Genomic DNA, 14,875 nt, shown 5'->3' on the forward strand with positions numbered 1-14,875 from the left:
TATGATAATGCTCTGAACCCTTTTCGCAATGTTGTCTGCCTAAAATCCTGCTGGCAATAGCCCAAAGGGAAATAACAACAATAGAAAAATCTTCCTCCCATTGTGTGAAATTCCTTATCATATTGTCTTGTTGTTTTCCAGGAGTGAAACTGAGCAGCCTGCTGGGTAAAAAAGGCAGCTTGGACAAGCTGCAGAGCTACTGGGATGTGGGTTTCTTCCTGGGCGCCAGCATCTTGGCCTGCGACAACACCAGGGTCATTCAGGCCTCAGAGAAACTCTTCAAACTCAAAGCCCCCATCTGGTGAGAACACAGATAAACTGTTCTCAGATTATCATGCCGAAAAACACATTTAGACCACATCCATCCCCAAATGCGCCTGTATCATTGCGATCTGGAGTGTGCTCTGCTTTCCCTTGAAACCACAGTGGCCATCTGTGGCTATTGTGCAAGCATTTGGTGTATTTTGCATGCAGAACAGAAAATATCACAAGGAACTCACTTTGCTCATTTGAACAGCACCTCTCTCTTTACATGAATTGAATGGATATACTAGTAGTTAAAATGGGTTACAATGGAAATAGCTCTGTGGACAGAAAAATGAAAAAAATGCTTTTTGTCAACAGTAGAAACATCTAGAAACTTACTAAATGTTGAAAGATTTCTACCATGTTTCTACCATTCCTTGACTAAACCAAAACCATAACCTAACCTGCAAATGTGGGGTTACTGGTGTTTATATATTTGTTATGGCAAAGGATGATGGCCCAGGTTAAACATAACAAAAATGATCTTCTAATCCGTGCTACTCTCACGTAACCATTTCATGGTGGAAGAACAAAGTCTTAATTGTCTGCAAGACATAGTTACAGAGTTTATATTCATTCCACAAGATTTTATGAGACTGCGTCAGATCTACGGCATGTGGAGGAGTACAGTAAACTATCTGCAGCTCGTATTTGCAGTGCATGAGACCCTGCTGTTCTTTATTTGTGTTAGTGCTGTGAAAACTCTTTAAGTTTCCATTAATGCCACAAAGACAAATGTTACCCAGCATGGAAACACAATCTTATGGTATTGTTTGTTTTTCTGATCTTTTGTGTTTAAAATAATTTAATACACATGCAAATTATCTACCAGATAATTATCTGCCTTTTTTTGGAAGCCTGACATTAAGTTAAATAGAGATTTGGATGTTGTTTTTCTCAGAGCGCAGTGGGTAAATGGTTGTTTTATTTCTTTGTCTCTCTGGTTGACTTCAGGTATCTGTGCTCTCTGGTGGAGACCATCTTGATCTACCAGCAGTTCAAGAAGCCTGGCATGGACCAGCCGGCCCCCAAACAGGAGCTGGTGGACTTCTGGATGGACTTTCTGGTGGAGGCAACAAAAAAAGACGTCTCCTCCGTGCGATTCCCTGTAAGTGACTCCAGCTGAGTTAACCCCCATACAGGTTCAACACAAAGTGTGGGCTTTGCAGAAAAGCATCATGCATGCTCAGCAAACTTTAATTGGCTAAACAAAAGGTAAACAAATTATACAACACAAGTTTCATCTCTTCCCCAGGTGTTGATATTGGAGCCCACTAAAGTGTACCAGCCTTCATATTTGTCCATAAACAAAGACGTGGATGACAACACAGTGTCTATCTGGCATGTTGCTCCTGATGACAAGGTGGGTGTCTGACGCAGTAAAATATGTTGTTCAACAACTTTGACTCCCCGATTCCGCTTTTTCTTTCTTCGTTTGTTCAATTTTCCTCCAAATTTTGTTTTGTACTTTACAGTTGAAATATTCTTCCTCTAGTTATTTTAGTAATAATCATCATAAACCAAATGTGCAATTGTAAAACATCCAAACAATCATTCATGAGTTTCCCACTCAATAATTCATAGTTTCTCTCTGTTACTTAAAGTTCTCACACTACCTGTCTCAATTTGGATACAGCAGTATGGTTTGATATAAGATAAGATAACACTTTACTGATCTTCAGTAATACAGCAGCAGAAGAAAATAAACAGACCAGGTATAGGAGCTACATAAAGGATAGAACAAGCAGGGATAAAAATATAAAAATGGGGAAAACTACCCATGCACCCAAGTTAAATTAAATCTATATACACATTCAAAGACTGGAGAACATACTGCACAACTAATTGAAATTAGAAGCTATAAGCAGTTTAGTGCATACATGTGCTTAATGTGCAATAATGACTTGTATGTGCAAGACTGATTCCCAACAGTTCCTCTTATTGCTTAGCCTTAATAGGCAAAGGATAATAGAATATACAGTAATAAATATAGGAATGGTATGATATAACAAGTGACATTATAACATGTATGTAGTACAGTAACTAAAGTGAAGTAGGAGTTTAAGTGACAAAAGTGAAGTATACATATAGGAAATAATAATAATAGTAAAATGGGATTGGAACTATAGGATATAGAATAATATAATTCACAGTGATAAATAGGAATGATATATAATATATAAGGTTACTTCAAATATGTATTACAGTAAGTGTATGGCAGTGTCTTTTAAAATCATGTACTGGTACACCTCAGTTTTTACAGGTTAAATACGGCTCTGAATCAGCACTCAGCCTTTATCAGCTGCATGTTACCATAGCAACAATACTGATGCTTTATGTTAGGTAAATGGTTAAACCAAAGATGCTCACTGCAATTGCTAGTTGTAAAATTGTTGATGATTTTCAGTTTTCCTGTTTTATGATCTTTGGTTAGATCCTGTCGTGAAGTTCTGTGTCTCTGCATTATTGATTATCTTCTCATACTGTAGTGCATTATTGCTTACCCACACAGCATGTAAAGAGAAGTGGTTTGCTTTCCATGAATTGATCTGAGTGAACCTGCTACATCAGCTTCATATTTTCATTTAGTTTAGTTCATTCATTTCCTCTAGCTAATAAAATAAAAACCACTAATGACTTTTTATTACTGTAATGATCAATCAGCATATTTTAGATGATGTTACCAACGTTCTAATGCTGCTGTCAGTCAGCATGTTATATCCCACAGGGGACGCATTGATGTATCATCTCCCAAAAGCTGTAATGATGTTATTTGTTTTGATCTGTCCTGCAGCAAAAGGGGATTCATGAGTGGAACTTCAGTGCCACGTCTGTACGAGGTGTCAGGTCAGTGGCGGCCGTCTTCACTGACACACTCGTATTACAGCTGAGTGATGTGACAATGACCTCACACCTGTCTCCAGAGGGCGATTGGTTTAAATTTATCAGTGGAGATGGCGGACTGGAAAAAACTCTCTCAAAGTTACCGTTTACCTGACAAATGTACTGAATCATTTCTACCATAAAGAAAAAAAGAAGTCAGTTTTTCACCAGTTTGCAGCCCATTGGACAAGTATCAAGGATTAACATTAAAATTATAAGACATTAAATTATGTCATTTTCATTGATTTAGCATTAATATTGGTAACAAGTGGAAAAAGCAGCACACGCATAACTCCAATGATACTCAATGTTTCGGTCTCCTTCAGGATACATTTGCATTTCCTAATATTTTGCCCCCCTCATGTATGTTAATGGTGCGGAAAAAATATTAGGAACACTTTTTAATATAATGCACTCCATTACACCACCAGCACCACCCACTACGACCTCAAAAATAAACATATAGTAGAATTATCACCTTTCTGACAATGTCAACAAAAACTGAAAATGTATAAGCTTTGTTAAAGAAGAATTTATGGCAATATTGAAATAAATGAAACATTTAAATACATTATGTAACACATAAAAAACAAGAAGAGATTTGTGGATTTGCTGCTAACTGTAAATGTTTATGTTTAATATTCATATATGTAAAGGACACATGTAATGTGTTGTGTGTGTGTGCAGATGTATCTAAACGTGCACCAAAGCTCTGCTAAAAGCATTTTATTCAACGCATACAATGTACAGATGTAAGTAACATCACAGCAGGAAGATTTCAGACATGTACATTACCACCATTTCACCTCTCACAGCTCCTAACTGTGCCAGAGTGCTCCATTAATACCACAGACAGCTTTTATGATGTCTTGCTCTGAGCCTCCTTTTCCACGGCCCTCAGAGGAATTCAGTGTCAGCTCAGAGAAGTGGAGGGCTGTACTCACATGTTGCTAGGGAACGACTCATTCTGTGTGCCCACTCAGCCTGCAGACAGACAGCGGGACACAATAGCAGCGCTGCAAGCAACAATACGACCACACATACAGGCGCTTGGCTATCTGGCTTGGCTCCAGCTCTGGCCTTGGCACACTAGTTAAGAATTGGATGAGCATCCCCGGTGGATGAAAGTTTACATTTAGTTGTTGAATTGAAGCTTCTCAACCTTTTGTGCTAAAATTAAAACTCATTTCATTTGACAGTTTTCAAAACTTCTTTTTTCTTTACAAATCGCAGGTTTTCTGCTTTTCTACTGGATATCACTGCTGCAGCTCGCACTCATACTCATACTACATAATGTATATATCAGGAAGATGTATTGTTGTTGGCATGTTCTGCTAGGGTTTATGTTTTGATGGAGTGGCCGTGCATATGCAGTGACAAGCAGTCTTTTATTTCAAAGCAGAGATGGGATGGCTGATGTCATGAGTCCAGTGAAAGGCTTCATTCATTCTGTGAGTCACATCTGCTCTCATGGGATTACTGTGTGACTAACTGTGGACCGTCTCTCCTCAGCATCTCCAAGTTTGACGAGCGCAGTGCCTTCCTCTACGTCCTTCACAATGCAGAGGACTTCCAGATCTACTTCTGTACAGAGATGCATTGTAAAAGGTCTGTTCTCAATCTCTCTGTGTTGGTTTGACATCATTAAGCTGAAGTGCTTTGTTAAAATCAGTTAGTTAATAATAATTGCGACTACACCATAAATCTTCTCTTGATGTGATAAGAATTGCTTAACACCTTCTCCCCATTACTTTGAATTATATATCATTGGGTTTTATGAACCAGTGAAACTGTCACCATTTCACAATTTTAACTATGGCACTCTGAAAAAGGAGATTTGAATATAATGCTGGAAATCTTCTGTGGTTATTGTTATAATAATTATTTTATATATTGCATAATAAAAAATAAATAAAATAAGTTATAATTGTTAATGGATAAACTAAACAGCTGTGCTTTGAGCTAAATGCTAATGTAACCATGCTAACATGCTCACAAATACAAAACTAACATGGTGAAGTTTAGAAAGTTATCTTTATCTTTTTTACCGTCTTAGTTTAGCGTGCTAGCATGCTAACATTTGCTGATTAGCACTAAACAGAAAGTACTGCTGAGGCTGATGGGAATGTGATTAGTTTTGCAGGTGTTTGGTCATAAACCAAAGTATTGAAATAGATGGGAAGTGAGAGGGTCACCAGAGTGATAAAGATTCATCCTGAGAGGGACATTAAATGTGTGTGGACCAAAAGTTCATGACAGTTCATCCAATACTTGTGAAGATGTTTTAGTAAAAAACAAAAATGTGGCTAAAACAGCTACTTTACTAATTGAGTTATCAAATCCAATAATGTAATAATGATTACATTAACAGGGAAAAATGGGTTATATACCGGATTTTTACATACACTACCTACAAATTACCTCTTTTTCCAGAAGACCTAAAAAACCTTATTAAAGGTTGTTGTTCTGTTCGGTCACATAAGTGGGAAGTTAAATTAAGACCTCCAGTTGTGTTACTGTAAGTCAAATATTACGGTAACACTTTATTAATGGTTAACAATCATTTACTAAGGCATTATTGATCAGTTATAAGCTGTTAATAAGAACAACTTTTCGTTGACAGGTCGTGAAAACTCTCATCTCTGGATCAAAATTCATTTATTAAAAACTTATTAAGCATTTATTAATGGATCACCAAACATTTGCAACTCCATTCTTACCAAATAGAAAGGATAAACACAAGCCAAAGAGATTTTTCACAACTTATAACTGATAAACGATTAGTAATTTAAATAGTAAGTAGTTATTTATGATATTTTATAGACCAAACAACTAATCAATTAATCGAGAAAACAATCGACAGATTAATCTATAATGAAAATAATCGTTAGTTGCAGCCCCAGTTGTATTTCTTTAAACCTGCCCTCATTGGAACATCAGTTTGATAATTACTGTGATCGTAAAACCTTTATGTCGACCTACAAAGACTATAAACTGTTTCCTGTCCAAGTGAGTTTATCTCTTCTGTAGTTGCACCCCTCCCTAGTTCAGGCACTCATGTTAGCTCAGTAGTCAGGTGGGAAATTTCACAGATCCCTGTCGCCACAAACACACCTTGTTCAATTTCGACACCGTTGTGTTCCTCGCTGGCTGCTCAGTGAAGCGCTGAGTGTTCAGACTTGTGAGTCTCACATCAGAGGCTCCCGAGCACTTGCAGTTCTATTATCTGGAGGGTGAGAGTCAGTGAGTCATGCCTGCTGTTGTCATGCCTGCTCTCCTTATGATACAGAGAAAAGCAGCGACAGTGGGATGTGGTGAGAAGGAAGGAAGGAAGATATAGACAAAAAGGGGTCGAGGAAGAGGAAGAGATCCAGTCTGATATAGCTCGTGCATATGCGTGATCGGCATGTGCACATGCACAAGCACACGTGTATCGCGGAGCACCTGCAGGCGTGCCATGTGTGACAGCATGACGAGGCAACGTGCTAATTCACAGCTTGTGTGCGGGTGGTAGAGGTCATTATTTGTATGTTTATGTGTGGGAGGTGTGCATGTAAACATACTGCAACCCCTCCTAGATAAGACCAGCAGCCAAATACTGTCACTCAGTCACAATATGTACTAAATGGCTCTCAAGCTACATGAGCAGCTTCTGTACTTTAAATGGATCTATGTGATTCACTCTGGATAAAAAATGTAAGGCTGATACTCGAGCCATGATTATTTTTTGCAATATTTTAAAGACAGGGAGATATTTATACTGCAGTTGTCAGGACTCGAGGACTGGTTCCATTAAAGTATCATAGCAATGTGTTTGTGTTTTAGTTTGATTTGAAATGTCGGCACAGTAAACACTTTACTACTGTGAAGTTGCTTTAGCTAAAAAATAATGAAGATTTTGTTCTCTATGTGATTGATAACACAACTCAAGTTTCAAAAATGTGCTAATAGATTGGAAATGAATGAAGAAAGTCAATGGATCCTTTGCACAATAGACAAAGTACATCCACATTTGTTAAACTTAAATTTGTTGTAATATAAAACATAATGTAGGAGGATTTTTTTAGTTGTAAATTACCTACAACATGCAAAACAACTGGTATGGTCCTTTTTTAAATGTTTTCAATATCAAGTTTAAGATTATTAATTTTATTTATTTTATAAAAACACAGTTTTACATACCTATACTCAGCTACATGAATTCAAAGTCATCTGTATTTTGGACTGACCGGGCTTCTCTTTGGCAGATTCTGTGATCTGGTCAACAGCATAACAGAGGAGGCCTGGAAAGGTCCGGAGGAGGGAGACTGTGACACCGACGGCTTAGAGGTGAGTCAGCTGGAGACTGGATTCTCACTCTCTGATTGGCCCAGAAAGGCTTTTTAGACTTATAAACATAAGTTATATTTACATATTGTAGAGTTTTGTTTGAAGCTTTAAATTGATCTAAAATTCCATCTTCAAGTTCAGTCACGGGTTCAACCTGCACCAGAGCTAGTGGTGCATTTCCACCACCAACCAACCACCAATCTCAACAACAACCCAAATATCTGAACTCAGGCCCACAGTTCCACTACTTTTATGCCCATATATTTTATTTAATAAAGCTTTTTTTGAATGCAGTAAAGCCTCATATACATGTGTAAATAATACTATATTCCCTTAAGATACAGGGCATTTTTTGAATCGCTTTACATGGTAAAAATGACATTTCCTGCATCTATAAACACTTTCTCAACTGGATTTTCCTCCAGCACAGATTTGGCTAAATCCATAACTTTTCCTGCCAATAAAATATTTACTATTTGTTTGTTTTTGTACATTGTATTGTTACATCCTGTTGTGCTTCTGCTGTGCATTTTTCTTTTGAAATGTCACAGGAAATATGATGCAATGTAGGGGTTTCCATCAAAAGGACTTGAAATGATGCGTCTACCAGAAAACCATCTTTTAACAGACAAGTGCCAGCTAACTATTTTTCATGCTTCTAATAAACGACAAAAGGCAAAGAAATGTAACATATTCAACTGCAATGACATCATTATGTCGATGCATTGTATTCACTTTTTTTTTTTTGCAGAATGTCTCCCTCAGGCTCATATGAAGTTGTTTGATCACTTTTTCCATCTTGTTTTTCTACTCTAGTTCATCACATTTTGCATTATAATGACTTGGACTGAAACTCAGCTACAAACACACAGAAATAAACAGCAACCTGCTGGGATAAGACCTGGATTTTTGGTTGTGTGCTTTGTAAAGCTTTGACAGTACAGAACAGACACCTGCTGCTGCATTCACCTGTCTCTCCAGCAGAGCCTCGGGAAAACACAAGCTAATTGCCTGTAATGCTGCCACACCCTCTTTGACTCAGCCGCATGGCAAAGATCAAATGTCTAACAGGTTTCTCTCAGAGCTCATTTAATAACTGTATTTGTCCAACACAAGCCTAAATTCACGGTCTGTTTGTCTCCAGCCTCAAATGTGCCTTTACAACATAATCTGTCCTAAAACCTAAGTCTGTTTCCTGTAAACACTAATCACTTGTTTCAGACAGAAAAGTTAATTAATTAGGTCTCTCTCTCCAAGAGGAATCGATGTGACAGGTTTAAGTAATCTGATAACAAAGAACAGACCATCCACTGAAGTTAATTAACAAAAGAGGAATGAGATTATTGATTGTCTGGCAGGGAAAAAAAGGCACTAATTTGTTAGATTTGTCCAACACAAATATGCCAGAAAAGTAGAAGGAAAGTGTTTGAATCCTTACAAAGAATGGTGAAAAATGATACGATCCAGTTTAAAGAAAAGCAGGAAGTAGATGCATTAACTTACAATTTGCAGGTTGATGATTATTCTGAAATGTTTGAAGGCTAAGGAACAATAATGCCATGCTTTCTTTAGTGTTTACATTGTAATTAATTGATAATGTGCAGATTTATTCAGGTTGAGAAATACTTATATACTGTAGCTGGATTTCAGTAACATAATAAGACCAAAACTATTTTTTAATTGAATAAAAATGCAGCAACTCAGATAACTTAATGACTTAAAGGCATATGCCACAATTTTAATATTGCGCTTTCATAATGATCAGAGACTTGCTACAGAGAGATTTTTAAAAAGAACGGTCAAAATCGAAGCAGCCGAGATATCCTGACTTTTAGTCCCAATCATACCTTTATAACCATCCCTGTATCACTTTACTGCCTTTGTCTCCACAGTACGACTATGAGTACGATGAGCACGGAGAGAAGGTGGTTCTGGGAAAAGGCACATTTGGAGTGGTGTACGCGGGCCGAGACCTCAGCAACCAGGTCCGCCTGGCCATCAAAGAGATTCCTGAGAGAGACAGCAGGTGAGACAAAGACACACAGGAGAAACATTTTTGTGAGGATTTTTACCTTATTTGTTCAGTCATGTGATGATACTTACAAGTGTCTTTTTTCTGTATTGTTCACCTCGCTATCAAACAATGTCATGTTTTCAGTCTATATTATTAATTTCTCAAAGAACTTCTGTGCAAAGTCAAGAGGTTGTGATATGTAGCAACAAGCTAACAAAGCTTTTGGACAACAACGGAGGTTTACGGCACAGAGGAATATGATATATCAGGCTTTGGATACAGGATGAGTTCATTGTTGGTTTGGCTCTGCATGTGATTTGATGACAATAAGAAAAATGTAGAAAATCACCAGTCAAATCCTCACACACCCTTTTCCACTTAAACACTTACACTGATGTCACTGGTGACGTTTGGCTCACGTTTTTTTAAGTCTGTGAGGGTTCAGTGCTTCGGGCTTTAGGGTGGATCTTGGAACTGGGTCATTGATCGCTGACAAATTCTCTTGAAAACTATTGGCCAGATTTCATGCAACTATCTATGAATGAATCCTAATACTTTCAGTGACACATCGTCTTTTCCTCTTTCATCATACCCAAATGTTGTATTTGCACAGAAAACATTTCATAATGTAATTGGCAGGCTGCCATAACACACATTCATGTTCAGAAGTGGATAACCTCTTTTGATGGGAAACTGCTCTCAAGACAAATTTTACACTTTTATGATTAAATTACAGCCTGAATGTTAACAGGTGTCTCAGCTGTTAATGCCTCCTCCTGTTCAGCTCTGTTATTTATCATCATTAAGAAAAGTGCGGCTTTCCTCCAACCGAGAGCGTGAAGCACAGATCAGCAGTGTCCCTGGTGGTTTCTGGCTTTCACTGGGCTGGTATCCACGAGTCGAGTGACTGGTTAGTGGAGAGCCGTGAAGGCAGACTTCCTCCCACCCTTTCCACCTCATATTCCCACCACTGTCTCTGCATAGTTCCACTTACTCATCTCATACTGCAAGACTCTCAGAGACTAGATGATTCCACTGCCACACTTTTTTCCACTCATCACATCAGCAAGTCAGCAGAGTGCTCGGCTGCAAAGAGAGTTGAGAATTTTGGTAAATAATTCAGGAGTGGATTGAAATCTTGAGAGAGAGAGAGAGAGAGAGAGAGAGAGAGAGAGAGAGAGAGAGAGAGAGAGAGAGAGAGAAAGAGAGAGAGAGGGAGAGAGAGAGAGAGAGAGAGAGAGAGAGAGGATGTGATTCATACAGGGAGCTGAATCGCTGGCAGGCATTCTTTCACTGTTCAAGGGTAACTGTTGTTATGGTAGATTCAGTTTCAGTGTTTTCCTCGTTTAGTCTTTTGTTTTTGGGGTTTATTCTTTAGGTTTTTGGTTCACAGTCTGGTGTTTGTACCCGACCTACATGTACATCCATGTCACCATAAAGAAAAGGCACAGTTACAGTTTCTTCAGTCATTTCTCAGGTTATTATAGTTTAAGATTTATTTTATTTAGTTAGTTTTTGATCTAGGTTAGAGCTGAAACGATGAGTTGATCAGTCACTAGACAGAAAATCAATTATTTTGATAACCAATTAATCATTTAAATCATTTCTTAACAATTAATCACTGTTCCCGCCTCCCAAATGTGAATAATTTCTGGTTTTCTTCATCCTTGATGATGGTGAACCGAATACCTAGGTTTTGGACAGTTGGTCGCACAAAATAACAAAAATGCTACCTTGGGCTCGGGGACTTGTGTTTTGCTGACATTTTTTAGACCAAACAATTAAAATCCAGAAAATAATGAGTAGATGAATTGATAATGAAAATAATCATTAGTTGCAGCCATAATCTAGATTTCTGTTTGAATGTTAGTGCAGCTTTAATATCATTTTCTGTGTAATGTGGTAGTTGGTAGACTACAAAGTTAAAGCTTACTTTTTTAGTTTACTTCTAATAATTATGTAGTTTGATGTAAATAATGCAATAGGTAATGTCATGTTCTAATGTCTAACATTCTGCAAGTGTCTACTCCAAATGTGAAATCAAGAAATCTACAATTTTTAGTACATTCTCCAATAAAATTGGGATCTCTTATCTTTGTCAAATTAATCATTCTAACAAACTTAACAGGAAGTTTCAATTCCAAGCCTTCAGAAACTCACAAAAGGGAGATAAAGAACCACAAAGAACTGTATGTATAGAGATGATAAAAAGAGAAAACTATATATTGTCTGTTATTTAGTATTTACTAAGTTCTTTAGTGATTCACCTCCTTCAGTGTTGTGTACTTTAACTTTATCCATATACAGTTTGAAACCAGTTTTGTTGGACTGAAAGCATCTCATTGTCATGTGTTCCTGTCTGCTGTAGACTAGAACAGTGTTTTCATGTCTTGTTTTTGTTTTCATGTCAGGTACTCTCAGCCCCTCCACGAGGAGATCGCCCTCCACAAGCACCTGAAGCACAAGAACATCGTCCAGTACCTCGGCTCCATCAGCGAGAACGGCTTCATCAAGATCTTCATGGAGCAGGTGCCTGGAGGTGAGACACCTGACGTCACGGTCTGACTGTTAGGAGGATGAAATGATTGGATAGTTTTTATTGCACAAACTCATGGATTAGTTTTTATTAGTTATTTTTTTGTGTTTTTCTAAATACATCAATTTAAAATCATGCTATAGCTCAGTTTTAGAAAGTTGTTAGTGAAGATTTTGTTTTCTAAAATTAATACATCTGAATTCTGGAAATATCTGTAATGCAGAATATACTGTGACATACTGTAGATGTTGTTGTGTCGTACGTCTTTTACAAGAATAATTAAAAGTTAGTCTACAAAAATAAACACTCTTCTTCCATGTCAGTGAACAGTCTTTGCTCTTTATAGTTCCAAAACCATAAAATCAGTCCAAGCACAATAAAACCAATATTTACTCTTAATATTTTGTCAAAATCTTCACTAAAACCTTCTCTGCAGCAGTAGTGAGGTAGAAGAGCACTGCATACTGACTCTGAATTGCAGACTAATCAGAACTGTGGTGCTAATCTCAGGTCAGACTGAGTGTATTGATTGTTGTTGCACTTTGTCCCGTTGCGTCCAGGGAGTCTGTCTGCACTGCTGAGGTCCAAGTGGGGACCCCTGAAAAACAACGAGCCCACCATCGGCTTCTACACACGGCAGATCCTGGAGGGACTCAAATACCTGCATGATAATCAGATAGCACACCGAGACATCAAGGTAACTGAACAAAGGTTATTGCACAATTAAAGTTCTTCTTATCATCTTCCTGCCATCATTATCTTTTTGCAGGCTAACTTTCATAAAGTTATAGGGTTCTTGTCATTATCATTGAATACCACAATACTGTAGTCATCCACCTTCAAGATTGTTCATGAAAATGTTAACACTGACTGTAGAGTTGTCTAGAAGGTCTTTCCTAGAAAAAAATCTCTGGTGCACAGGAGATAATGCATTTAATATTTGCATTTTGTTGAAGAAATGGGTAGTTAGCATGAACAGTGAGAGCTACTATGGGTGAACAGAGAAGTAAGAATGCACCACTTACAGAAACTCAAGGTACATTAACATGAAAATCCAGGAGAAAAGATGACAGAAGATTGACAGGTGATCTCTGGTAGGTGCACTGCAAAAACTAAAGAGAAGAAGATTGCACTTCCACTATGACAGCTACGAGAGGTTTATGAGGCAAAGGGATTACAAGTAAACACTATCTGCTTTCATTTGAAGGACAGGTTCAATAGTTTTTCAAGTCTGTCTTTAGACAACAGTCAAGTGTCCATATGAGCACTGAAAGAGGTTTTCCTTGCTGTAATCATTCCTCCTGTTCATACTGGCTATTAAAAGATCTCCTTCAAATGTGCTTTCAATGTAAGTGATGGAGGCCAAAATCCACAGTGTGTCCATACAGTCATTTTGTGCAATAATGCATTTAAATTCAATTCAATTCAACACTTTATTTGTCCCTCAGGGGCAATTTGCAGAGGCACATAGCGTAGCACAGTCAACAAGCAACACAATACAGGAAAATTTGAAAAAACATAAAATGCAAAAATAAGCTGTACACATTATGATAATAATGATAATGTGTGAGAATAATATATGTGCAATAAAAATACAACGCAGTATAATGCAGCATAATGCTGTACACATAATGATGATAATGAATGAGAATGAATATTTAATCTGAAGCTTATATGAGGCCTCAGCAGTCTGAGTTAGTCATATGAGGTGGATATCTGACACATTTACAGTCTTTTTAGCATCAAATTCCCTCTTTGTGTTTCCTCTAAGTGTTTCCCTGTTGAGCTGCAGTGGAAGTATAGTAACAAAAAGAGGGACTTTGGCACTGAAAAGACGTAACGTTGAGAGATATCTACTTGATTTGACTCATTTGGACGACTGAAGCTTTATATTAGCTTCAGATAAACTTTTAAATACATCTTTGCACAGAAGGAGGACTGTGGATTTTGGCCATCATGAAGGGATCTTCTAATGATCAGTATGAACAGGAGGAATGATTATAGCAAGAAAAATATATTTCAGTGTTCATTTGGGCTCCTGACTGTTGTTTTAACACATTCTTGAAAAATTGTGAACCCAATACGTACAGAAACAGGAAACATGTACATGATTAAATAAAATACAAGAAAATGCAACAGTGAAAGAAAAAATGCTCTCGAAGATATTAATGAGTTTGCAGACACAAAAACCACAAACACAGTCATACACAGACACACGCAGTAAAGAATCTCAAGTCTGGAACATTTTTTAGATTCTTTGGAAACAAGATGAAGTTTCAGGATAAAATTATTGACGGTTTGAGTTGAATCTGCTTCAGTGTTTGCTCACTGAAAACTCCTTCCTTGTGACTCTGCATGCACAGTAAATTTGATTTGGTGCAAATGCCTTTCGAGAGCATCCCAGCTGCTCACAACATTTCAGCATTTTCCTTACAGCTCTTTGGCTACAACAGTAATCCTAACTTCCCCTTTTTTTCTTAAATAAAAGGCTCTATTTGTTATCTCAGTTGTGACAAACCAACAGTGATAAGACTCCCATCACAGAGAGTCATTAGGGTCAGCAGCCTTTTACTCATGTGTCCACAACACACCTCTGCCTTCCGCTTGATTTCACAAGGCGGTCATATAAGCGTCATTAGCAGCACAGAAATGTTAATCACCTTGTTTTGGCGGGAAGCCGTCGTCCTCCCACACGGTGTGTTGTAACCTGCTGTTTGTTGTTTTCAAAGATCTACAGGCACCTCATGTTATCTCAGCGCCATCATTGCCTTGGAATTTTCGCAAGTCAAATGGGTGTAGCTTAATAA

General features: G+C 37.7%; 1 protein-coding gene and 1 long non-coding RNA gene across 5 annotated transcripts in view; one reads left to right on the top strand and one right to left on the bottom strand.

Moving 5' to 3' along the window:
- map3k5 (mitogen-activated protein kinase kinase kinase 5) overlaps positions 1–14,875 on the top strand; it is a 72,586-nt gene that overhangs the window by 43,839 nt on the left and 13,872 nt on the right. For all 3 annotated transcript variants that reach the window (XM_067572262.1, XM_067572263.1, XM_067572264.1), the window contains 9 exons: positions 142–301; positions 1,261–1,414; positions 1,562–1,669; positions 3,101–3,153; positions 4,702–4,797; positions 7,437–7,518; positions 9,411–9,544; positions 11,944–12,071; positions 12,629–12,765. In XM_067572262.1, the coding sequence (XP_067428363.1) occupies positions 142–301; positions 1,261–1,414; positions 1,562–1,669; positions 3,101–3,153; positions 4,702–4,797; positions 7,437–7,518; positions 9,411–9,544; positions 11,944–12,071; positions 12,629–12,765 (1,052 nt within the window). The remainder of the gene's footprint in view (positions 1–141; positions 302–1,260; positions 1,415–1,561; positions 1,670–3,100; positions 3,154–4,701; positions 4,798–7,436; positions 7,519–9,410; positions 9,545–11,943; positions 12,072–12,628; positions 12,766–14,875) is intronic.
- LOC137169220 (uncharacterized) lies at positions 9,393–14,871 on the bottom strand. 2 transcript variants are annotated; one of them, XR_010924415.1, is made up of 4 exons: positions 14,729–14,871; positions 12,014–12,097; positions 10,527–10,618; positions 9,393–9,528 (listed from the first exon to the last, which is right to left on the bottom strand). It is a non-coding gene; the product is annotated as an uncharacterized lncRNA (long non-coding RNA). The 2 variants fall into 2 exon arrangements; XR_010924416.1 differs by lacking the exon at positions 14,729–14,871 and adding an exon at positions 12,552–12,630 and having other exon boundaries at positions 12,014–12,093.

The sequence above is a fragment of the Thunnus thynnus genome, chromosome 18 (assembly GCF_963924715.1).
Source record: "Thunnus thynnus chromosome 18, fThuThy2.1, whole genome shotgun sequence".
In the NCBI taxonomy this organism is placed as follows: domain Eukaryota; kingdom Metazoa; phylum Chordata; class Actinopteri; order Scombriformes; family Scombridae; genus Thunnus; species Thunnus thynnus.